At 40.1% G+C, this 24578-nt stretch overlaps 1 protein-coding gene and 1 long non-coding RNA gene across 2 annotated transcripts in view; both read right to left on the bottom strand.

The window, feature by feature from the left end:
- The window catches only part of LOC132915225 (protein patched), an 84850-nt gene that overhangs the window by 45663 nt on the left and 14609 nt on the right, over positions 1 to 24578 (bottom strand). The window contains exon 2 of the mRNA XM_060974987.1: positions 15796 to 15988. Within this exon, the coding sequence (XP_060830970.1) occupies positions 15796 to 15988 (193 nt within the window). The remainder of the gene's footprint in view (positions 1 to 15795; positions 15989 to 24578) is intronic.
- LOC132915031 (uncharacterized) lies at positions 8460 to 11112 on the bottom strand. The gene is made up of 2 exons (XR_009659755.1): positions 8810 to 11112; positions 8460 to 8702 (listed from the first exon to the last, which is right to left on the bottom strand). It is a non-coding gene; the product is annotated as an uncharacterized LOC132915031 (long non-coding RNA).

Here is a 24578-nt window from a genome sequence, read left to right as displayed (position 1 = left end):
ACAGGTGCAACGAGCGGCCCTTTGATTCCGTGCAACGAACAGAAACAACCGAGAGCGAGCAAGAGCGAGAAAGTGGGCGAAAGAGACAAAGAGAGAAACAGACGGATCATTCCCACCCCCTTTTTCGTGGTTCTCGTGCTTCGTCCTTAAATGCCTCGGCAGCGGCACAAGCAACCACGGTGGCAGCCCTCCTTAACTTCTCCTCCTTAAATTTCAAACGAGGAGGCTTAACAGCCCGACAAGGTAGGACGCGATCGTGAAATCGTTAAAGGGATATTCCGTCCAATTACCGGTTATACGTTAATTTCGCGATATTGCTAGCCAAAAGGCTACCACAGCTCTCTTCGCTAACCGCGAAACGCTTAGTCGAAAATGCTGCCGTCCGTTGGTCTCTCTGTGTGGATAAGCCGAATGGGATTCATCTTTTGGTCAGCATTTTTCCTTCCTTCTTTAGTAATCATTGCCTTTCGTCAATTCTTAGAAACTACCTGACTCGTTTGCGGCGTTTGTGGTTTCTACATTTCGCAGACGTTCGTAAAAATGCCACGAGTCGTGTAACACGAGTGGCAGAAAAACTGCGCAGATAACACACACAGAACAAAACAGATCGTCTTTCACCGTACGTTCAACTAATCGAGATTCCGTGGCCATTGCCCGCGCGCGTCGTTTGTCGTCGTCAATCGTACAGGCCGAACGCGATTTCCAAACGTTTCGCATAACGCGCGTAATATTGCGATGTATTGGCTTGGTAACTAAGTGATTCCGGCTTTTGTCATTAGGTGGCAGTCGCTTAGTTGCCAAGCCAACACGTCTCCATTCGACGTACATTTACCGAGTGGCGAGGGTGGCATTTCTCCTGCCTCTTCTCAGGTTTTCCAGCGAGAAGAGAAAATTCCTTAAACACTGCAATGGTTTCCGGAAACTTCCCGAGCGACCGCTTATCTTCAGGGAAGACTCGTACGAGTAGCCGAGTGCCTTCGTGTGCAGCCGCGGGTAGTATTCGCGTGGCACCTCTTGTTATATTTTTCGCACGCCATCGTCGTATGGTTGGCACCAGGCGTTGCATAAAAATCACGCGAACCATTCACGCGTTACGAAATTGGCTGCGTTCGATTATCGTATTTGTTGTAATTACATAGTACAGGCACGCGTATTATATGCAGCTAAGAGTCAACTTTTGAAAGCCTGGCGCTACAACGTGTAGGTAAAAGTCACGCGAACCAATCACGCATCCTAAAATCTGTTACTGTCAATTATCATATTCGTTGCAGCCGTGTAATACGTTTCATCAAACGAATTTACGGTGTGAAGCAATTCTTGCAGGCTCAGCTGCATCGTATAACAGAAAATCATACGAATGAGTCTGCGAATTCGTACGAAAATGAAACTCAAAGTGCACTCGATTATCATGACGACATTTATCGTGATCGTACAATTACACTGAGGATTTTTATGCAATTTACAACTACATTACAGTTACAACTACAATCAAACCTACCGTAACTCGAAGCTTAAAGCAAGAGCCAACATCTTTCGACCTATGGAGGTTCCGACTTATCGAAATTTCCGAGCAGAGGAGGTTCTACAAATAAATTTCGACGTACGGAAGCTTCGTACGAAAATTTTAGTCTTATATTGATTAGTAACTAAGTGATTGCAGATTTTGTCTATAGATGGTATTGACGAAGTATCGAGATACGACTATATGTAAGACGCGAATTTACAGTCGGGTATGCTTCACTAAATTTTGAAACATTTCTTTTCTGTCACACAAACCTATAGTGTACGATACTTCGTTTCGAAATGTCCAAAGTAATCGACGATTATTTTTCTTTTTATTATTTAATTTGTACTTTTTGTTTGAGATTTATTCGGGAAGTAATTTCGTTTTTTTCATTAAGATGTCGCTAGTCGTATCTTCAAGCAGCTGACTTCATTGCACGAAGGAAATTGCATAATTTTTTTGATTAAAATTGTACTTTCGTATTATCGAAGTTCTACTATACTTCGTTTCGATCGTTTCTTATATCTTCGCACGTTATGCGCTCTTTGCAGCTTCTCGCACCCTTTGAAGTTTCTGTAAACATGCGTGGTCCACTCTACGATAAAGTAGGTGAATGTCGTTGAGAACCTAACGTATTCTATTTTCTCTTTGTGGAATCGAACAATGCACCGCCTATGGGCCAACATCTGTCGCTGGATCAGCGTTCTACGAAACGCTGTCCCTTGACACTTTACGGATAAGTTCCGGAAAGTGGATTCTTCCGTTCTGGAAGCTGATGCCATTCCTGGTGTTAACAAGATCGAACGTATGTCAACGTCGTGAAAACGCACGTGTGGACAGCTTTATGGCGTGTGAAAATACAAAAATCACGTGCTTCCCTTTGCCAAGGGTGTGTCGGTTTTTCCCCTCTGAAGTAGCGATGAAACCAGCCAGAAGCTCAGTGACATTTCCTTGAACGATTTATTTAGCGACTGTACACACACACGCGCGCGCGCGCGCGCGCACGCACATGCACATATATATCTCGTGCTTGCTGGATGCTGGTTTTAGCTCGATTCAGCTTTTGCGTATTAATAGCTTGAAAAGACTGGAAGCTAAATTTCACGAGATAATCGCACTTTTCTGAGCTAACCATACGACACACCGTCGCACACGTCGAAATAGCGCTTCTCGATCTTGCTCCTACCATTCAACAGAAATCGTTACCATAAGATCGAATGAATCTGTCGATGATGATTCTCTTGTGTAATGAAAATCGAAGAAACTGCTGTCCTGTCGATGACAGGAACAGTACGGATTGGAAAACGAGAAAAATAAGTGGAACAACGTAGCCAGGATCGGAACGATAAAATGAATAGACAGAAATTTTTGCGAGCCGAGGCGATCCACCTAAATTTGAACGATTAACCGAACTCGCTGCTCCATCGATACACGTTAACACTTTACCGACCGATAACCAATTAATCTGTTTTTGTCCCCTACGACCCAATAGAAACTATTGTTCAGCTGCGTCAGTTGCGTTGCTTCGTCAGCTCCCACAGTTTTATACCAATTTGGAAAACTTACCGTTCGCGATGAACGAAAAGAACGGTATTAAAGAGTCTAAATCGAAAAGAGTCGGCGCCAGTGAGAATCTGCGCCTCAGCTACCGGTCGGACGTGCGTATGTTGTTGAACCGCTCGGTCAGTAAAGTGTTAACTATTGGATTGGGAATTAAGTGATTGCATATTTTGTCATTAGGTGGTATTGACAAATGCGCCAACCCAATAAATGGGGCGTGATCACCAGCAGGTAACAATAGCCGAGCATCGAGTCAATAAAGCTGCAAGTGCACGAGAACACTGTTTTAGTCGGAGTCAATAAAAGTTGATTTATATGGCAAGCCGACGACCACGATAAACCTGGCTGTGGGTCCGGCCGAGGAATAAAGGTCCCGCCGATACGCCTAATTACCTACTGCTCGCGAACGCTGCCCCCAAACCATATCCTACGGTGGCTTCATTATCCTAGGTCGTACAGATAAAATTTCGGGGTTGATGCTCATCGAATGGATAGTACAGAGAGACACGGCGTGGCGCGAAGATGGAAAAAGGACGGGCCGCGCGGTGCCAAGGGCTCGGATGAAGCCGGGCTAAGGCTACTTGGCGTAGTAGAAACCCTCGTGGTCCCTTTCCTCACTCTCTTCTTCTCTTCTCTTCTCTTTCTCTTCCTTTCTCTCTTTCTCTGTGGGTTCCTTCACGGAGTTTCGAGGGGTCGCGCCGGTACAGAGAAGGAGGAAGACGAGAGAAGAAAACGAACGGGGCCCTTCGAAGCAGGCTTAGCTCTCTGAGGCTCACGGAGGAGCTGAGACTTGGCTCAATCGCTCAGGCACGCAGGCCCACCGCTGGTTGGCTGGCTGGGTTGGCTTGGCGCACACACAGAGCCCACCGGGCCACCCACCGCGACCATTCACCGGAACCGAGCCCCATCCAATCCCAGCGGTTCTCATTTTCCCTTGCCACCATGCTTTTTACCACACTGAATTACCTTATCGCCTGTATCGCGCGATTTTTCATCGATAAACCCGCGCCTCTTCTACTTGCACAAACCTCGTTCCAAGCCAAGCGTCCTCATTACGGATGAATTCTTTTTCGTGTTGGAAATTTGACGCGTTGCGATTGCTTTCTAGTTCGAGCGACTGAATTTTATTTGGACAAGGTAAATTCACTGACGCGGATTTTGCCACCGCGTCCGAGCATCAAAGAGGAAGCGCTGCGAGTAGGTTGCAGTTGAGAAGCGAGATTCGTAGGTCTCGAACGTTGCTCGTGTGCTGCGGATGTTTACGCGCTGGGGAGAAGTTGAAACGCGCGGAAACGTACAGAACGCGTCAGTGCAGGCATTCACGAGATACCCAAAAGCAACGTACTATTTGTAACAGCCGGAGGATGACACATAAGCTTCGTTTAAATTCCACTCGCTTGACGACGTACAGGGAAATTTGAACTGTTATTTCCTCTCACGAGATTGCTCCATCGAAGCAATTCTCTGACACTAATAAGCTTACCAGAGGCCTGGTCAGGTATTTCAAAATTTCATTTCGTATTGTACGTTCACTGTCACTTCCTTACTTCGTCCAACTTCGTGCAAGTTCGTATATCGTCCGACTAATCAATTTCTCAATTTTTCTTGATATAAGAATTTACTTAAGAATCAACTTAGGTGAACGAAAGAGACAACGATGCACGTACAATTCGAAAAATTTGAAACCTGTCACATGACCGGACCTGCTAAGGTTAGCGTTAAGCGCAAGTTCCAACGAGAGGTGGATGCTCGCGATTCAGCAGCTGCTGGCGCAGGGAGGCAGCTTGGAGGAGTCGCGCGTAGTAAATAGAAGATGAGATCCTCTGTTTACGCGGCCGTTCTCGTCCGTCCGTCCGTCCGTCGGTGCAACAACAACAGATTCCCGGTGGGTCTTTGGACGACGGTCTTCTGACTTTCTTATCCCCGTTGCGGCCTTACGGATTCTCTCCATTTCGTTCTCACCAATGGACCCGATGCTTCGCCCCTTCTTCGTCTTCCTCTCGCTCTTCATCATCGTTTTCTTCTTCACCGCGCGCCGGTCTCCGTCTAACCGCCGACTGTACACCCTCTTCGTCGCACTTGGAGACATGGGGGCCTAATGAAGATGTAAGCAGTCGGTCGACCCTCGTGCACGGTCGTGCCTTCGTCCTCTGTCTGTCTTTGTCGCCCTAACGCCGCGGCCTGCTTGCGCCGCTTGGCCCTCGGTACAGGTCGTTCCAGGAAGACGCTGCCTAGACACTTCCGAGTTCTAGAGGCAGATACCGGCTTAAGCCGCGTATCCACTTGGCGGGAACCTAAGGTGCATTGACGCGCTATGGTCAATTTAAAAACATTTGTTGCCAGACGTATATGCAACGTCGTCTCTTTCAAAAAGTAGGCTAATCTGTGCCTGCTTTTGGCTTTTGAAAATGCAGAAAATACGATATATTGAATTTAGAATTTGCTGAGTTTATCAGTACAAATTAAAGGATATTTGGTGCAAGTATAGATTTCGCGGAGTTCAGAAATGTATTTAAACGGGTGGTTAATTGTAGAATTAGTGAAAGTGAATATTTCGCTTAAAGTAAAGCCGCGGATCCACTGGAGAGTTAGCTGAGGTAAGCTACACTACTCAGTGCTATATTAAACATATTTGCTTCAATATATTTCTGATGCATACAATGCTCACTAATAGCACAGTTGAGTTTTCCAAAAAATTTTAGAAATTCCCCATAACAATTGACAGAATCTTATTCCCTATGAATATCGCGACGCTGGCAACAGCGACGAACGTCGACTTTGCTAGCAAATTTGAAAGTACAACACATAACCTAAACTTGATTCTTCGTAACCCTTCGCCTATAGAAGTATATAAACCGTGGCAACTTGCTAGCTAATTAACAACTAACTAATTATCTACTGATTAACAGCGCTGAGACTGTACTACAATAAAATGATCATGTAAATATTATTTTATATTTGTATATTCACAAAACACACGTAATTGTATTGTACTGAAACAATGCAACAAAGACAGAATCTTATACTTATATGTAACTCATAATTGTGTACTTATAATAGTACTTGTGAACTTATAATTATGTAATTGTTTGAAATTGTTTAAAATTAAGTCAGATTAAGAACTACAAGCATAAATTAAATTTTGAAGCCAAAGGCAATTACAAATTGAATCAGAAAATCAGTCACAACGCAAAGTAAATTTCGAACACTCGTAACACAAGGAAATAAACGAACGAAACAAGAACATCGATCCATCGACGAGAACACGTTGTATTTTTCGAAAATATACGAAAAGAGCTTGTCACTCGTTTCTTGGAATGACCTATACCGCCATACGAACGTATTATCGACCAAAGAGGGCAAAAGGAACCGCTCTTCCGATCTTCCCGCGATCGAGGCGCCGTCTTTTCCTCTCTAGATTCGAAACGAATCCGCTTGCTCCGTACAGGGATATTCGGATGAGGGGAAAGGGAAAGAGAAAGGAGCCGGAGCGAGAGAGACAGAGAGATATCGGCGCGTGTGCCAAGGCTTCTCTGTTTAGCGAACCTACCGCGCGCGCCGCTGCGGTGTGTACACGAAAATAAAGGCAAAACAGCTTGAATTAAGTGGACGCTCTCGATGTTCGATTCACAAAAGCGAGGCTGCGCCACCTGCGCCCCATTCGATAGAATATTCCCGCGATCCAAAGCGTAATCTCGAATAATTACGATCGTACCACAACTCAGTTTGCCTGACTTAGCCACACTGAGATAATCGGAAGCGATAAACGTATTATTGGATGCTTGTTAAGTCTACCGGAAAATTCAAAGAAATTTTACGCGGTCTAATATGTTGTGTTGGAAGACACGTCTGACGTGTATGAAATAGCAAATTTATGATGGTATAATGTAATGTAATAAATGGAATAAAATAGTAATAGATGGTGTAATGTGCGTGTTATAACGTAGAATAGAATTTGAATTTCTAATTTGTTGATTTTGTAAGATCGTATTATTTTATTAACCTCTTTATTAGCTCATTTGGCGATCAGTCCGCCATTTTGGTGGAGTTCACACATCATCGTCAGAAATGTACCGAAGTGTTTGGTACATACATTGGTAGTACGCGGTGTGTTTCGTTCGTTTCGATCTTATCTGCCGCCTCGAGGTCGATTTTTAATTGCGCTCTGATCGGCCGCCGATCTCGTACTCGTATTCGCCTCCGAATCGCAGCTGCAGGAAACAAGGTGAAACGTGAATCATTGCCTCACTCTGACACGCCGAAAATTGCATCACGATCTTAATCTCTCTCGTTCCTTTTAACCTTCTCTCTATTTTTCACGCTGTCCGCGAAATAAAAGAAACGTCAAGAAGAAACTAATACGTGGAGGGGTAGAGATTCAGCCTCGTAAAATAAACCGAACAGGAAACGCGTAACAGGTACACGGGCGCAGGCGCGCAGGTGATTGAAAAACAACATCCCCTTGGCAGTGCTTGTTTCTTCACGGTTGGTGTACGGTGTCGAGCAGCGTGCAAATAGAAAATAATCGTGCAAAATTGAGGCTAACATTACGCGCATCCGCTCGATCGCTGATAACGTTCACCCGTTTATACGTCAATGACGTATTCTAATGAGAAGCAGCGCGTTATGAAAACCGATCCGTTTCCATTCCTACACGTTTCATTGCTTTCCCGACTTTCAGTTAGTCCAGTTAATTGGCAGGATTAACGGAAATATCAATTACGTAGGAAATGTTGCTTGTGATCTGGTTTGTCACGTGCTTCATGTTCGTTTCGCGTTCTTTCGTGCCGACGGATAGCTCGTATCTCGAAGGTTCTACCATTCGGTCGTTCCGAGAGTAATTTCGCGCTTTTTACACGAGGAACATAGACGGTTTCTTTTTCATTACCAATAAACTAATTAACTGTTTATTTTTTTCTACAAAGACAACGTTGTAGTATTATTTATAGAAACTTATGCATTAATCTAGTCCAAATTTATGGAAAAGAAGAGTATATCTGTAGAAGAACCTGTCATGCCACCTCATAGTTATGAAATCCATTTATTTAAATAAATGGCATGGACAAAAATGTAGAAACAATTAACTGATGTTTATTTGTCCATATATTTTTTCCACAATGACAACGTTTTAATACTAATTAAAGAAACTTATGCATTAATCTAGTCCAAATTCATGGAGGAGAAAAGTGTATCTGTAGAAGAACCTGTCATGCCACCTCATAGTTATGAGGCCCATTCATTTAAATAGATGCCACAGACAAGAGCCAAGAAACAATTAACTAATATTTAATTGTCCATATATTTGTTCTGCAAAGACAACGTTGTAACACCATCATCTGGCATTATTAATAATTATTAAGAAAGGGAAATTGCACCCAAGTTCTATGCTACAGTATTCTCACTGGTATATAAAACATTTCCCAATGAAAAATCAAAATTTGTCAAGCTTGCCACTTACAGTGTTTTCTACAAACTTTCTTGAATTTTTCCCATCGTTCAAAACTTCTGTATGTCAAATTTTCCTTTGCTATGATTCTTTTACTGGAAATTTTGATAAGTCAAAACCTTTTTAATTTGAAGATTTTAATTCTCGTGGTTCGACTGTACATGAATTGTATTCATCCTATCGGTATTGCCACTGAAATTATACGAAACAAAGAAAATCATATGCATTGTAATTAAAAACTTCAATGGAACGCGTAATTCCCATCATTTGCCACATTTTCAAATTTATTTCGTATTTACGTGGGTCGAATAAAATGAGCTGCAAGAGGAAGCTGCAAATACAAACACAATCTGATCATACACAAATGCGATCATATTCGTATTCGTACGAAGCTTACGTACGTCGAATTTTTGTTTGGCCTGTCTCTTCTACTGTGAAATTTCGATAAGCCGAAAACTCTGTAATAGTAAAATGTTCAAACATTGGAACAGCAAAGCGGCAGGTGGTCGAACAATTCGCTTCTCTAGTACGAACACTTTCCTCGTTTGTCTGTACGCACCGGTGTATATTGATTTAAAGCAGCCGGAGGATCTCCATCTTACGAATCTCTGCGAATAAAACGCGAACAATTAAACGATGAACGTTGAAACGAAGGGACCCCCTCCGTGTCGGCGATAAAACCTTCTCGATTACTTTCCTCGTGTTCCACCGTGAGCACAGAGTAAACGAGCGAAATCAAGGAAACCATAAAGCAACGTTTATCGATCTCTCGCCGACGAAATTTATGCCCGTCACACACTTCTCTCGGAATATCGTCAAATCGCACGACCGAGTCGTAAACTCTCCTTCTTTTCCATCTGTGGAATGTCGTCGTTGCGTCTTTTCAAAAGATCTAACATACACCATCGTCCGCAAGTATTTCGACAAGTATTGGATTGGCAAAATGGTGGTCCAAGCGTTGGCACTTTTCTTGCATTATCGAAGCTACGAACAGAGAACTAGTTCTCCTGTTGCCGATATTTCGAAATAAATTTGAACTGAACGCGTTGAATGCGTTTGATGAATATACACGTCGTCGATTGTAGTTAGCTACGCACTCCATTACCGACTCACGTGACAGATTTTTGAAACTAGATTTCGCGGATAGGTGGCGAAACAGGGCAATACAACCTGAACTGCTTCGCAATTCTCTCGCGACCCCCTTAACCTCCTCACCTCCGCTGTAACCACCGCTCTAATCTCTACCACGCATCACGCATTAATCTTCGCTCCTTTAATTTCCATTTTCTCCTACTTTTCTTCTTGTTCTTCTTTCCTCTTTCACTTTTAACCCTTTGCACTCCTATGTAGAGTGTGACTCGACATCAGTTTTTATCTCAAGAGCTCCTTTGTCGAGACGCACTCGACATTCTTTCATGTTTTTTGTGAAACTTGCGAAAGAAAACCAGGATTGCATCCTGGAAATTGTTTCAAGATATATCATACACTTAAAAATTAAAAAACACAACAATAGTGTGAATAAAACTGGTATTTAAGCGAATTTCTTTCTTCCTTTATTTATTTAAATCGTCTTATTTTTTAGTTAAAGTAAATTTCAAATAAAACACTTAAAAGCGTTGGGAGCTGCTGGTAGCGAAATTGAAATAAAATTCCGAGTGCAAAGGGTTAACACAGCCAACCGCGCGCACCACAGCAGGCTATACGTTTCTAACCTACAACAAGCCAACCTACACGCTGTCTAACGCGCATTTTTCCAAGTATCGAGGACTAATATTCATTTACTTAAAAAGACAAGGAAGTCTAAAAATTATGGAAGTGGTTAATTATATTTTGTAAGACGCGAATTCATCCTCGATGTGTTAGAAAAGTTAGTCGAAAGTTTCGAAGGATGTTGTAACACTTTTGTAAGTCGCTATATGCTCCTCTCCATTCGGCTCGGTACAACTGCGCCCGCATATCCCGCCTCGACTGCAGTCGCCTCACGGATATCCGGTACTGATCCGCGTGACGCACGCACGCCGCACATCTCGGATCACCATCTCGAAAAGCCCATATAAACTGTAGCCCTGTGTGCGAGCTAACGCGCCGCTTCTCGCACGGCCGCGTAACCCTCGCGTACCACTCGACCGATCGGTGCGGTAAAAAGCCGCGACACCGACGTGCAAATAGCTGCACGCTTTTTCCGCCAGTCGTTACTCCTTCCCGATACGCTATTAAATTAGCCGAGATAGAGGAATGAAGGGTTCCGCACCTTTGCAGAAAATAAGGGTTGTACCGGCGTGCAATTCCATTGGATAATCCGATACGCGTAGCAGAAGACAGCTTCTTTGCGAGCGAACACAGAGGAAGCGTGCGAATCAATTTTGTCTCGTTGAACGCAATGTTAATCTTTGTGAAGTATATTTGACGAAGAAACGAATTTCTTTGGGATTTTCTTTAAAAGTAAAAATAACGAGGAATTTTTAGGGGACATATGATGGTATTTTAATAATAAAAACAAAGAGAGAGAGAGAGAGAAATGATAATGTGTTTAGTACACGTATACCAATACCATGCAGCCGCTTATCTCGGTCGTATCGATGTATTAACACATTGTGTACGGTCACGGGATATCTCGTTTTTAGCAAGCCGAACGTTGTGGCTGAGTCACGACATATCTAGTTTCCATGTTTTTTCGACTGAATCGATGGCCTAGGCAACCAGAGACGAAGGTTTTTGTTACGTTACCAGGGTAATAAAGCCTTGCGCATTCTTGTGGCAAATGATCAGTAAAACAACTGAGTGTTGACATTTTAAGTAAAAACAATCAGTTAGTATAGCCTACCGTACCATATAAAGTGTTTTATTTTTGTACATTTTGTTATTTCAAAGTTTTAATTTGTAAGGAAACAGCTTTTTAAAAATCATTTACATTTTCAATCTGTTACTGATAATTCATAACAAAAATTATTTTATGAAATAAGTCGTAATTTTATAAAAGTAGCAAAATGACCATAGATGCAAAGAAAAGGAAAGTCAAAGTGAATTGTTGTTTGGTGATTCATCTGATACACCAAACAACACTTGTGACGAACATGAATTCAGTGATAGCAGCAACATTCTCGAATTAAGTGATGCGATTAGACATAGAAGAAGATTGAATAAAAAATATAATGCCAAATACAAATTAAAAATCTGCATATGTGCATCCTATTACTTGCCAAGCATGCTACTGGAGCGTTCAAAAATGTGCGGGCCCTAGGAGCGTGTTGAGCGCGCAGAGCGCCCTACGCAATGTGTTAAAAAGCCTTAGGCAGATGCAATCTTGAAAATAAAACTCTTAATCGTGTGTTATATGGCAATGTAACCTATACGATGTTCGTAGAGTTTATAAAATATTATTCTCACGGTATACGCAACAGTTGACAAATTTTTGCGATACAGTAAGAACGATAAAATATTAAAATACTTTTTAAAATTCTTTTTTGAAAAACTAACAAGTTTGACAAATAGCGGAAAATTTCCAATGAGAAAATTTTCACCAGAATCGACAGAACGTTTGAGCGCAATAAGTGGCCAGGTAAATCGTTTCGTCAAAACGTTCGTAAAAGCGCGGGTTATAAAAATTCCCGCTGCCATTTGAGCTTTTGCGGTCCCTGAAACTTCCGTTCAAGATGGATGACTTTTTAACGATTTTCCCGCGTGATGCAAATTTTTGCCAACTTTGCTCGGTCGGTAAGCACATCGCATTTTATAAAACGGCGGCCAACGCGTCGGATCACGCTTCGCTGATCCAGCGGCCGCCGCCGTTGCAGAACAAGAGCCACGGCTCGCTCAGCAAACTCGTTTGCTCATTAAAATCTCATAAAACGCTGATACGTCTTTAATCTGCCGTCCGCGAGCGTGTTTCCCGCGCTCGAGGAAATCCCGCAGCGTGGCCTTAACTTTGATCCTAGACGGGCAACGATCACGGCCGACTCCTCGTGCCAAGCGGACCGCAACGAAAGAATCTTTGGAACAGTTACACAGGACAAACCATGGATCCTCGACGCTCGTCGTGCTTCGACTCTCCTCTTGGAAAGTAATATTTGTCCTCGATACTAGAACAGCACTTTTCATTGTTCCGCTGCTCTCGTCACGAAACACTGTTCGGTCGTGGTCGTTGAACCGAACTGTTTAGGTAATGGATCGAATCGCTGGGCACAGTGGCATTAGTATTGTACGTGGTATACAGCGTGTTTCCTGCTTAAAATGTCCTAGTTCTCGTTTTGAAACCGAGGGGAACTGGAGTTTCATATTTATTCTTTGTTATTGTCTTTATTTTCCTTCTTTGAATATTTAATGACTGTTTTGTAATAGTCTATCCACATTGTGCAACTTCACTTTGTGGAAAAAATTAAGAAACAAGAGGAACTCCAAATATGTTATTTAATATACAATTATAATGTGTGTATATATATATTTGAAATTGCTCTTGTTTATTATATATATATATCTTGAAATGAAAAAAAGATGTATATGTATATTCACAAAAGATAAGATGCTAAATATGATATTTTATTTGATAATGGAATTTGTATGCATCTTGCAACTTCTCTTTTAATATAAGTAACAAGAGGAACTGCAAATAGACATTTCAAGGTTTCTTGAAAAATAAGGAAATGCTAAATATGATATGGTATTTGATAATGGAATTTGTACATGTTTTCAACTTCTCTTCAATGTAAGAGACAAGAGGAACCTTAAATAGACATTTCAAGGTTTCTTGAAAAATAAGGAAATGTTAAATATGATATTCTATTTGATAATGGAACTTGTATATGTTTCTCAATTTCTCTCAAAGGTAGGGGACAAGAGGAACCTCAAATAGACATTTCAACATATCTTGAAATATGAGAAACTAAAGTTGATATTTTACTTGATAATGGAATTTGTATATGTTGCGCAGCCTACTGAACATTTCAAAACATTGATTGCCATAGTACTATATATCCTCGAGGGTCTACGAAATGCCATAGAAAACTTGTCTCGTCTATCTATTACTTTTGTGTCACTAAACGACATCAGCATAAAATAACAGATAAAAATTTGCAACTAACTGAAGCATTCGTTTCACAGACAAACGAAAATCCCAAAAATCCCTATCTCTCATATCTCCGTCAAGAACATTCGATTCTCAAGAAATTTTACAGTCCAACGAAATTCCATTTACCAACAGCTTCTTTCTCAACCGTAGCGTAGCTCACTTTCCATTCGAAAGTCGTTCGAAATCTTTTCGTTCGGCCAACGAGCAACGTTTCCAGTCGAAGTTAGCAACGGGGTGTTCGAATTAGCGTTTCTGACTACGGATAAATATAGAGGGCCACCCAGCGAGAGCAAACTAATGTACCGTGTGCGATGAGCGTGATGGTAAAGCGTAGTTTCTCTCTCTCTCTCTCTTTTTCTCTATTCTCCTTTTGTCACACCATTCTCACTATCCGCCGCCCTTTCTCTTCGTCCGCTTCTCACCCTTTGCATATATTTTCACACGAAATCGTCGTCCTCTGTGCGAGCTATACGCCAACCTCGCAGTCCCTTTTTGCTCTCCGACGAGTGATAAGCCATTAAGACCAGCCGGTCGAATCGTACGCGTTTTCGCCTAAACGAATGCAACCCGGTGTCACTTGCCGTCTAACGTTTGCCATGTGACATGGCGACCATATCGCCGAAGAAATCCAATTTTCCGTGCGTTCACAGGAAGCGAGAAAATGCAGAGAACGCGAGAGTAATGTCCTTGTCACGGCAAACGTACAAGCCGTGTTGTACGCTTTATTAGCGTACACTGGCGCGATTTGCAGGAGATTTCGCCGCTGTGACGTGCCAGATGCGCGTTGGTATTACGCGCAGAACATCGTTGTATTATAAAACCTCTTAGTCATTCGTCGAATCTCTTAATTCTTGCTGAGGCTTGTCAAGGCGAGATTCTCGGCCAGTAACCACAAAAGCGACTGATTTTTGCCAATTTCTTTTTGACCGACTGTCGCTTCTCACCAACTGGACCATTTTTGCCACGCACATCGACGATACTCCGCAAGATACAGATGTAATTTTTGTATTTCGGTTCTTCTTATTGTTCGTCGTATGTCACGCGAGTCTTGACGAGAATTATCGTTGACGCGCATCCGTCGCGGTCGTCAAAACGAAAAGGTTGACAAATTTTCGTAAAGTTAGATGATTTACGCTGGGACGTTATGAAGATACGTTTGAAATACGAGACACGGATAAGGAACGTGACACGGAAAGAAGATAGCCAAGCAATAACTAACACACGTTTAGCAAAAAACTTGTAATACGTAGCAATTTAATAAAAATTGTTGGAGCGTTTCATAATTTAAAGTAGTTTCTAGTCGATCAATTAAATTATTCCAACCTTCCAAAATTTGTGAATTAACGCAGATAGCTAAACACTGTGTGTCTGTGTACAGAGAAACATGTGAATCTTCGTTGAATCTTAAGTAGTCTTAGAATAAAAGAATCGTATTGGAATATTTAATTAGCCACATTTAATTAGCCACATTTAATTAATTGTTGTTTCACGTTCGTTTCGGTTGAAAAATGGGACAAAGAATATCTTCGCTCGCCTAAACGAACACTCTACGTTTATCTCCGGAGTCATCGTAGATTATCTAGGGCCGATAATGGCACAGTGTACATCACGATACATTGAGCTGAATATGTAGAAACTTTCTAAAAAATTATCGGCTCGTCCCGTAAGAAATGTGTATGTTTTAAAATACGAACAGAAACATTATGGTTTTATTAAACGAGAGGAAATATTTGCATAATTACCAGTAAATAAATTATTCCATTTTACGTGGACAATTCTTATGAAATATTAATAGCGATATTAATAAAGATACTAATAGTGAGATTGTAAGAAGTGTTAGAAAATAACTACGTACACGTACGCTGTTTTACCACAGCAAGTATACGTAATAGTACATTGCAGTGCACCGAATAGAAAATAGCAAGATTGAAATCGTAAAGAAAAATCGAGTTGAGAGAAATTTCGCTATTCTACCGAGGAAGGAAGCTGAAAAAAGCAAGGACAACTGCGTGCGAAATTTAACAACGGAACTACTGCGTTTTTGATAATCTCGCGGGCCAAATAAACATGACTTATCAGCGCGAAAATTGTCAAAAAATGAAAAGCACTTGATATTCTTCCATTCTATCCAAGCTTGTCTTGTTAGATAAAAAAGAAGATCGTAAGATATTTCGATTCGTTAGACAGAGATGTTTGCAATATTTTAAAAAGCGTATTCACCTTGAACCCAGAGCTGTTCGACCTTGCTGTGAACTTGAGCGGTCTTGAGAGCGACACAGAACATAGCCAAAGCGATGATCGCGAGAAAGAGGACCTTGCCTGCGCGCCTCTGCAGGAAGTAGCCCAGCTGACTCAGCTGATCCTGCAGCCTTGCCCTGATCCAAACAGCAGATCTCTGACCTTCCGCTTTGCCCTGAAAAATAAGGCATCTGAAACTTTAGACTATCGCGACCATCACTAATATATAATTAATATGTTAAACGAATAATTGTTTCTAAGATTTATCGAGGAAACTGTATTTTCAGAAATTGTTTTCCTTCTCGTTGTGTAGCGTGGTATAGCTGAGAATTCAATTTCTATATTTACATCTCGGTTGATTGGTTCTAACCTATCGTTGAAGGTTAAACGTTGATATTGTACGTTTTTACGCACGTGTCACGCTATAAACAGTTTGAGGACAAGCGGATAGCCTGCATTGACGCGTATTTTTGCAGCGGTTGGAAAGATTCAAAAGGTCGCTCGGAAAGTTCGTTCCCATATACATCTCCATTCGATGTACGTTCATCGAATCGTGTAGGGGCCATTTTCTTTCACAACATTTCTTCGTATTATTTTGGGTATTACTTGTCAGGTTCTTTGGCAAGAAATTTTTCAACGTGATTTTCTATGTAAATTAAATTGCTCAAAAATCGGAATGAATTTTCCGAGCAACATTTAACAAGTGTAATATTTCCTTAAAAATCAAGGAGCATATTTAAAAATATTTGTAGTGATGTTTTTTAGTGTAATGCGCTTGGAAACAATTTTCCCTAACATTTGCAGCGCCTGAAATATTTAGAAGTTCATCGTTTTCATTGTTAACGTTAATCGTTGTTGTATTACACTGTGTTATGCTGTTAACGTTAAATTACTCTGCGCATTTGTTATTTTTAAAACTTCCAGGAAGATTTTTTGCGCATGAAAACTACCGCGTAAATTGTATTCTAATTTACAAATTTACAAATTGCAAATTTATATATCTACATGTTATTCCTTTATCCTTTTACAAACTTTGAACGTTGCTGGGAATATTACGATGAAGATAGAATGAATAATTATTCGAACAACAAGTTGCAAGAAGAATCGGAACAATGTCAAAGATTGTCAGAAGAATCGCAACAATGTTGAAGAATGTTGCAGGAAGATATTTAACAATATTGAAAAAGGTTGCAAGAAGAATCGTAACAATGTTGAAAAGGTTGCAAGAAGGATCTCAACAATGTTGAAAGGGTTGCAAGAAGGATCTCAAAAATGTTGAAGGAGGTTGCAAGAAGAATCGCAACAATATTGAAGATGTTGCGAGAATAATCCAACAATGTTAAAGGTTGCAAGAAGGATCGCAACAATGTTGGAGAATGTTGCAGGAAGATATTCAACAATATTGAAAAAGGTTGCAAGAAGAATCGTAACAATGTTGAAAAGGTTGCAGGAAGAATTCTACAATGTTGAAAAAGGTTGCAAGAAGAATCGCAACAATGTTGAAAAAGGTTGCAAGAAGGAAAGAAAATCGGTACACGTATTACCATAAAATGCTAATTGCAGAAAAATAATTATTAAATACACAATTACTTCAACTTCGCGCTCCTTTGCTTTACGTTCCACTAGAATCTTCTGAAACGATTGGAGCGTTTCACACGGAGAAAGCAAAGTAAACGAAGGTGCGCGAACTATGTCGTTAATTAACAGAAATTAATCAGCAAGTAAACGAGGAAACAGCCGGCTGCTATCGACTATCGTCGTAACCGGTAATTTATAACTTTCAATTTCAAAGACCAAGCAAACTATCCTCGGACGTCTTATTCCTCGGTTCAACGTGACATCCCTTCGACTTGCCTCGCATGCAAACTATGAATAATAATTACAATGTCGTACGCATTAGCATCTAAATTGAAGCGGTTGTAGGATGCTTTTGGCGTTCGCGCCACGCACCCGATAAAACGGTACAGCTTCTGCTGCACTCTATGTTCCACTTGCCAATTCATTGGGGCAGCTTTACGATCGGCCACGGACAACGCCGCCTACGATTTTCAAGAGAAAGAACAGATTCCAGCGGTTAAAGGGCGGCAGAGGCCGGAACGGCAGCCGAAGCGCTTTAAATTGGCCGCGTGGGCTTTGACGATGATAAGTAGCTGGCTGCGGCTTGTACTCGTACGAACGTGCACGCTCCACCTCTCTTCCACGAAACGTGCCAGAAGGAGAAGCGGAAGGTAGGAGCAGAAGAGCGTAAGACGAGGTTGCGCGAACCTGGCACTGAATGAAGTGCGATGAAATTTGACAGAAACGAGAAACGTTGATCGAGCAGCATCAGGAAGCTGTAGACGTGGAAAGAAGCGTCTTTAAAGTATTCTCCGTGACCAGGAGGAAAATGAGAGGTTTACGACGGAAGGATGGCTTGGTCGAAGGAAAATAATTCTCTACCTTGTCACAGTACAATACAGTATGTTACAAGTGTAGCCGTTCATTGAACGCAAGTTGTACTATTTTTTCTAGTTAAGCTTAAGCTTATAATTAACTGTATGCAAGCTTCCAACGAATCACGTGAACCGTATTAACCAATTGACTGGGCAATTTAGTCTGAAAAATTGCTAATTTGCGTGATTGAAGTGAAGCAACGACGAGTATACACGTCCAGCGCAGGACAAATGCTTGTGTTATAAATTTGACGAAAGAGAAAATATTACATTTTTATCCGATAACAAATTTACGATTCATTGAAAAAGGTATCGGCAAGAAAATAATAAGGTGAAGTATATATATGACACAAATCGCTACTCGGATCTACACAGTGGAACTGCGAAACACCCACCCCTTTGCCATATACACAGATACCCAGGAGCGGGACACCCCCACCAAGAGAGCGAGTCGGAAGAAGAACGTTAAACAAAGACAGAAGAAAAACGGAGCAAAAAGGATAAGCCAAACTAAAGTGAAACAAAAAGAAAGAAGGAAAGAAAGAAAGAGGGTAGAATGGAAGGGATAGGAACGCTCGCAACATTGCGAACGGCAACGTTGCACACTACCTGGTGGCCGGTCTGACAATGTGCACCAGGGACCACCCGCAACAATACCTATCTTTCCTGGCCGACAGGGAAAGAAAGACGGAGAAGGAAGGCCAAGAGAAGAGGCACAGATCAGAAGGGAATCGAGCCTTACAGGAGAAAAGGAACGAACGCTTTTCTCTTCTCTTTACAACCTTTCTCTTTCTCTCTCTCTCTCTCTCTCTCTCTCGCTCGCTCTTTCTATGTGTTTGCTTCCCTTTCTTCTCTATAGACTCGCGTTCGGGTATTTACAGTTACAGAGCAACGGAAGGTAGCAAGAAGCGTAGAGAGAAAGATAGATAAAGGAGGGGGAAGAAAGGAGGCAGCAGCGTGGAAACACGCGGCACGATAGACGTGCAGATGAAAATACAGATTACACACGCTTACGTATCTCGGGGCAGTAGCCGGGCGTCGAGTATCGGATAGCAAGGTTTTCCAGCCAATTAACCCCGGTGCCGCGGCCTCGCGGCCCGCCAGACTCGGGTAACTCTAGACGTGCGGACAATCCTCGTCGGCCACATGGTCCCCGGGGAACCACGGCCACGCAGACCTCCGTCGAACATTCGCCGACTGATGACCGTGTGTTTACGTTCCTCTCTCGGGAGGAAGCTGTTCCCTCTTTCGAGACTCGAGGCTCTCGCAATCAATCATTTTTTTGCTCCGCCATTCAAGAGCCATCGTCATCGATCGACCGGTTGATACGTTCGCGGTGAAATTCGACTTTCTTCCTCGTCTCCGTGTGTTCATCCATTCTTTTTTTTTCTTTTTTTTTTTTTTTTTTGAGCAGCTAACTGAATTGCAATTGATTATAGTATGGAATTAGTAATTCAGTATCGTGTTCCAAATTGAAGCGATTGGAATAATTCCTAAGATAGGAATTTATAAACGTGGTCGATACTAATAAGGCTCCTACAAGTTTGCACGGTATATATATATATATGAAATTACAATCGTACGTGGTAATATATTGTATACATGAAATGCAAAGTATTATGTATGATATTATTTTGTGTAAATGAAATGTAAGAATATTATATGTGATGGTATATTGTACATATGAAATGGAAAAATATTATGCATGCTAATATATTGTATATATGAATTGAAAAAATATTATATTATATTATATTGTGTATATGAAATAAAAAAATATTATGTATGATATTATTTTGTGTATATGAAATGTAAGAATATTATATGTGATGGTATGTTGTATATATGAAATGAAAAAATACTATATATTATATTATATTGTGTATATGAAATGCAAAAATATTATACATGATAATATATCGTATATATGAAATAAAAAATATTATACATGATAATATATCGTATATATGAAATAAAAAATATTATGTATGATATTATATTGTGTATATGAAATACAAAAATATTATACATGATAATATATCGTATATATAAAATGAAAAAATATACGTGCTAATATAACGTATATTTGAAATGCAAAAATATTGTACGTGGTAATATAATGTATACATAAAATGCAAAAGTATTATACATGATAGTATATCGTATATATGAAAAGCAAAAATATACATGATAATATATCGTATATATGAAATGAAAAAATATTATACATGATAATATATCGTATATATGAAATGAAAAATTTATACTTGGTAATATAACATATACATGTAATGCAAAAATATTATACATGATAATATATCATATATATGAAATGAAAAATATTATGTATGGCAATATATCGCATATACAAAATGAAAAAATATTATACATGGTGATATAGCGTATATATAAAATGACAAAAATGTCGGGTCTAAGAAAATAAAATTGCCTGTCTCTATTTGCAACAGCAAGAAACAATGCGAAAGAGATTGAATTTCCAATTTACAAACGTGCCTTCTTGAAATTTACACTTGCGTCTGAAATGTTATCGAACAGAGCTGCTTCGTTATTTAAATTATTCAAACCACTCTATTTCTCGCGTTATTCTACGTTTACATAATATCACCAAACCGATCGTCGTTAAAGACCAAGACACACTGCAAAAGTTCAGCGAACGAAGTGAGTCTCTGTCAAATTTTCTTCCACGTTTAATCATAAATTCCCACGAAGATTCACGGTCTAATAATTTCTTAGTGAACCATCAAATGTAGCACAATTTTTACTCGTTTGATCGCTCGTGTGATCCATCAATCCTGCGAGTATTATCACAATTTTTTCCTCCGCTCTTCCCGAACGTAGAAAGCTAAAAATCCATCGTGAACAGGCTTTTCACAATCCGATTCTTATTTCACGATTGCATCCTCGTCGAAGAATTAAACAACGATTACGATCGACTACAAGCAACAAGAACACTCGCATCACTGTCGTCGACATCGAGAAGCGAAGCTCGCCGCCTGACAGCGTCTTTATAGTGGCGAGTAATACGAAAGAGGAGAAGAAAGAAGCCGAGAGAAGGAAATTCGACGAGGCAACGCGTAATGGGGTGAAGGGGACAACGTTTAACGAATTTATGTTACTCCTACTTTTAATGTTTTTCTTACAGCGCGACACGAGGTTCGCGAGCAGATAGCAGACAGCATAACAGGATCTTATGTCAACGACGGTGGTCCCCGCGCCACGAGCTTGTAATATGTAGATATTGCCCACCACGAGAAACCCCATAAGACCCGCGGGGACCACTTACGGGAAAAAGGCAGAATTCCGCCGCTTTGCTCTCCTTCCCTCTCGCTGCTAAACGAGCCTATACACATACGCACATACGTGTATATAAATATATATACACATATACACAGAGAGACATCTCGAGAGCGACTCGTGAGTCGTGGGCTCGTGGCGTCAGCGCTTTCTTTTTCTCCTTTGCTTCTCTCTTTCTACCCTTCTCCCTTCCCTTTCCATGTCTCTTCCTTCGTCGTGCACCGTTGGCGGAAATTCGAGCACGCTTCGAAGACGTTTTTGACAGCGCGCTGTGTGCGCTTGCGCTCCCGAGATTAATTTATTTCCGAACAAAACTCGACTCTTTCGGCGCGCAACTTTTTCCCTGTGCAAGCAGACTTGTTTGTTGTGCTCGATAAAGCAAACGCGTATGTCCGCACGGTTTCACAATGCGAATATTAAATTACCTGCGACTATTCGCGGAACAAGAAATAAGATTCGGAAGAGATCGAAGCTATTGGGTTAGCAACTAAGTGACTGCGGGTTTTGTCATTAGGTGGTAATACAATTTATAGATGCTCAGACGTTTAGTCAGATTGTATACTATATATTATATTATATCGTGTATATGAAAGGTAAAAATATTGTATGTGACAGTATATCGTATATACGAAATGAAAAATAGTATATATTATATTATATTGTGTATATGAAGTGCACAAATATTATATGTCATAGTATATAGTATATGCGAAATGAAAAATATTGTACGTGGTAATATAGTGTATACATGAAATGAAAAATACTGTATATTAAATTACATCGTGTATGTGAAATGCAAATATATTGTATATGATAGTATATCGTATATACGAAATGAAAAATAGTATATATTATATTATATTGTGTATATGAAATGCACAAATATTATATGTCATAGTATATCGTATATACAAAATGAAAAATATTGTACGTGGTAATATAATGTACACACAAAATGCAGAAACATTATATATCATAGTATATCGTATATACAAAATGAAAAATATTGTACGTGGTAATATAATGTACACACAAAATGAAAAATACTATATATTATATTATATCGTGTATGTGAAATGCGAAAATATTATATGTCATAGTATATCGTATATACGAAATGAAAAATAGTATATATTATATCGTATCGTGTATATGAAATACAAAAATATTATGGGTCATAATATATCGTATATACAAAATGAAAAATATTGTACGTGGTAATATAATGTACACAAAATGAAAAATACTATATGTTATATTATATCGTGTATATGAAATGCAAAAATATTATGAATCTACTTTGCCTCCCGCGATATTCTACGTTTCACCAGCTAACTGACTCGCCATCTGCTTGCAAAGTACGCGATGACGAGTATATTCGTCAAACACAGAGTATACGATATAGAATTAAACCGTTACGGAATGCTTCATTCTTTTTACGCATGACGAGTATACTCGTCAGAAACAGGTACCTGGTTAAACAATATCGTCCAATCAATTGTTATTATCAGTTACTATTAATGCTATTAGCAAAGAATATTTTCCTGAACGAATTTCTGACAAATTTCTCGTCTCTTGTTTCTCCAATCATATTCACGGAATTGTCAATTCCTATGAACGTCTACGGTGTAACAATTATCGTTAACATAGAAAGAAACAATGTTGCACTATTTTTATTCGGATTTTGCAGAAAAATAATCGTGTTCGCCGAACTAATCATAAGTCAATCGCGTTCATCAGATTTCAAATTCATTTTTGGACGAACCAGAGCCAAAAGAAATTTACCTTCAAAACCAGATTTGAGACAAGTTTCAAAAAGGATAAATCTGGAATACAATGTTGCGTACACGTGACATGGAAGCAAAGCTTCAGGGTTGAATTCGTACTAGAAGGCACTCGATTTGAACACTTGCAGGGACTTAAGTCGCTTTAATCAAAAGCAAATTCTAATGGAAGAAATTTGATATCCAGAAACCATCCACTCGACAAATTAACCAGTCAACTGCGCTCGACGCGTATACACGTCCACCCAAACGTTTACTTCGGTGCGGTTGACGAGTATACTCGTCGTTGCTTGATTTTAATTACGTACCCCGCAAGGGATTTTCAATCTAAATTCCACAGTTAACACTAGAACTACCGATAGTTAACACGAAGCTATTTCTACCAAAACCAGTGAAAATGATTGGTCTTTAAAAAATTTTTATATTTATTAATTTGTTACTTTCTTACAGAAGGAATTCCATGTTATATAGTACATTTCTGGTATTATTAATCCATCTGCGGCCATGATCCCTAAACAGGGTTGCCACATTTATAAAATTGTAGAACCAGTCATTTTGACTGGTGTGGTATTTCTGTGCTATCATCTAGCGATTGATCCAGAATTTTCCTGATAACTGATATCATCATATTGAATGATACGCGGTAAAAATTTGAAAAACGCGTGGCAAGTTGTACAAAACGAGGGAACTGGTTAACTGAGGTTCGATAAACAGATTACAGGACTCTTGTACACTTTGACAAGTACCAATCATTTTCACTGGTATTGGCATAAGTAGCCTTGATACAAAATTATTTTCAGTTTGAATACATAAAGAAAAAAATAAAATTCATTGCATTATTCTTTTAACTATCGTTGCGAAAGTCATTACATCATTGCGGGAAAGAAATATAAAATTGTAGAAGAAATATAAAATATTAAAATAAAATTGTAAAACCAAATTGAAAGAATTTGCAAGAATTGTAAAATTCATCGAAATTCCTGCTAAAATCCACTAAAAAAAAAAAAAAAAATTCATTCAAACCTTAACAACGTCTCCAACTGCCCACCACATTGGCGTCGCGCGTGCGTCATTAGCAGAACTCAGAATCGTTTGTCATTCGCATTATGATGCGAAGAGATCTGTTTGCGTCGTCAGTGAAATCGAACAAACGCACACGCTCTATTTGACAAGAGATTGGCGGAGCGTGGGCGGACGAAGCGAGACGCGTATCTGTGGCGTGTTGCATGCGAAT

This window comes from Bombus pascuorum, chromosome 16, assembly GCF_905332965.1.
Source record: "Bombus pascuorum chromosome 16, iyBomPasc1.1, whole genome shotgun sequence".
In the NCBI taxonomy this organism is placed as follows: domain Eukaryota; kingdom Metazoa; phylum Arthropoda; class Insecta; order Hymenoptera; family Apidae; genus Bombus; species Bombus pascuorum.
The sequence above is the reverse complement of the archived record's forward strand: the minus strand, read 5'-3'. Positions and strand labels throughout refer to the sequence as shown.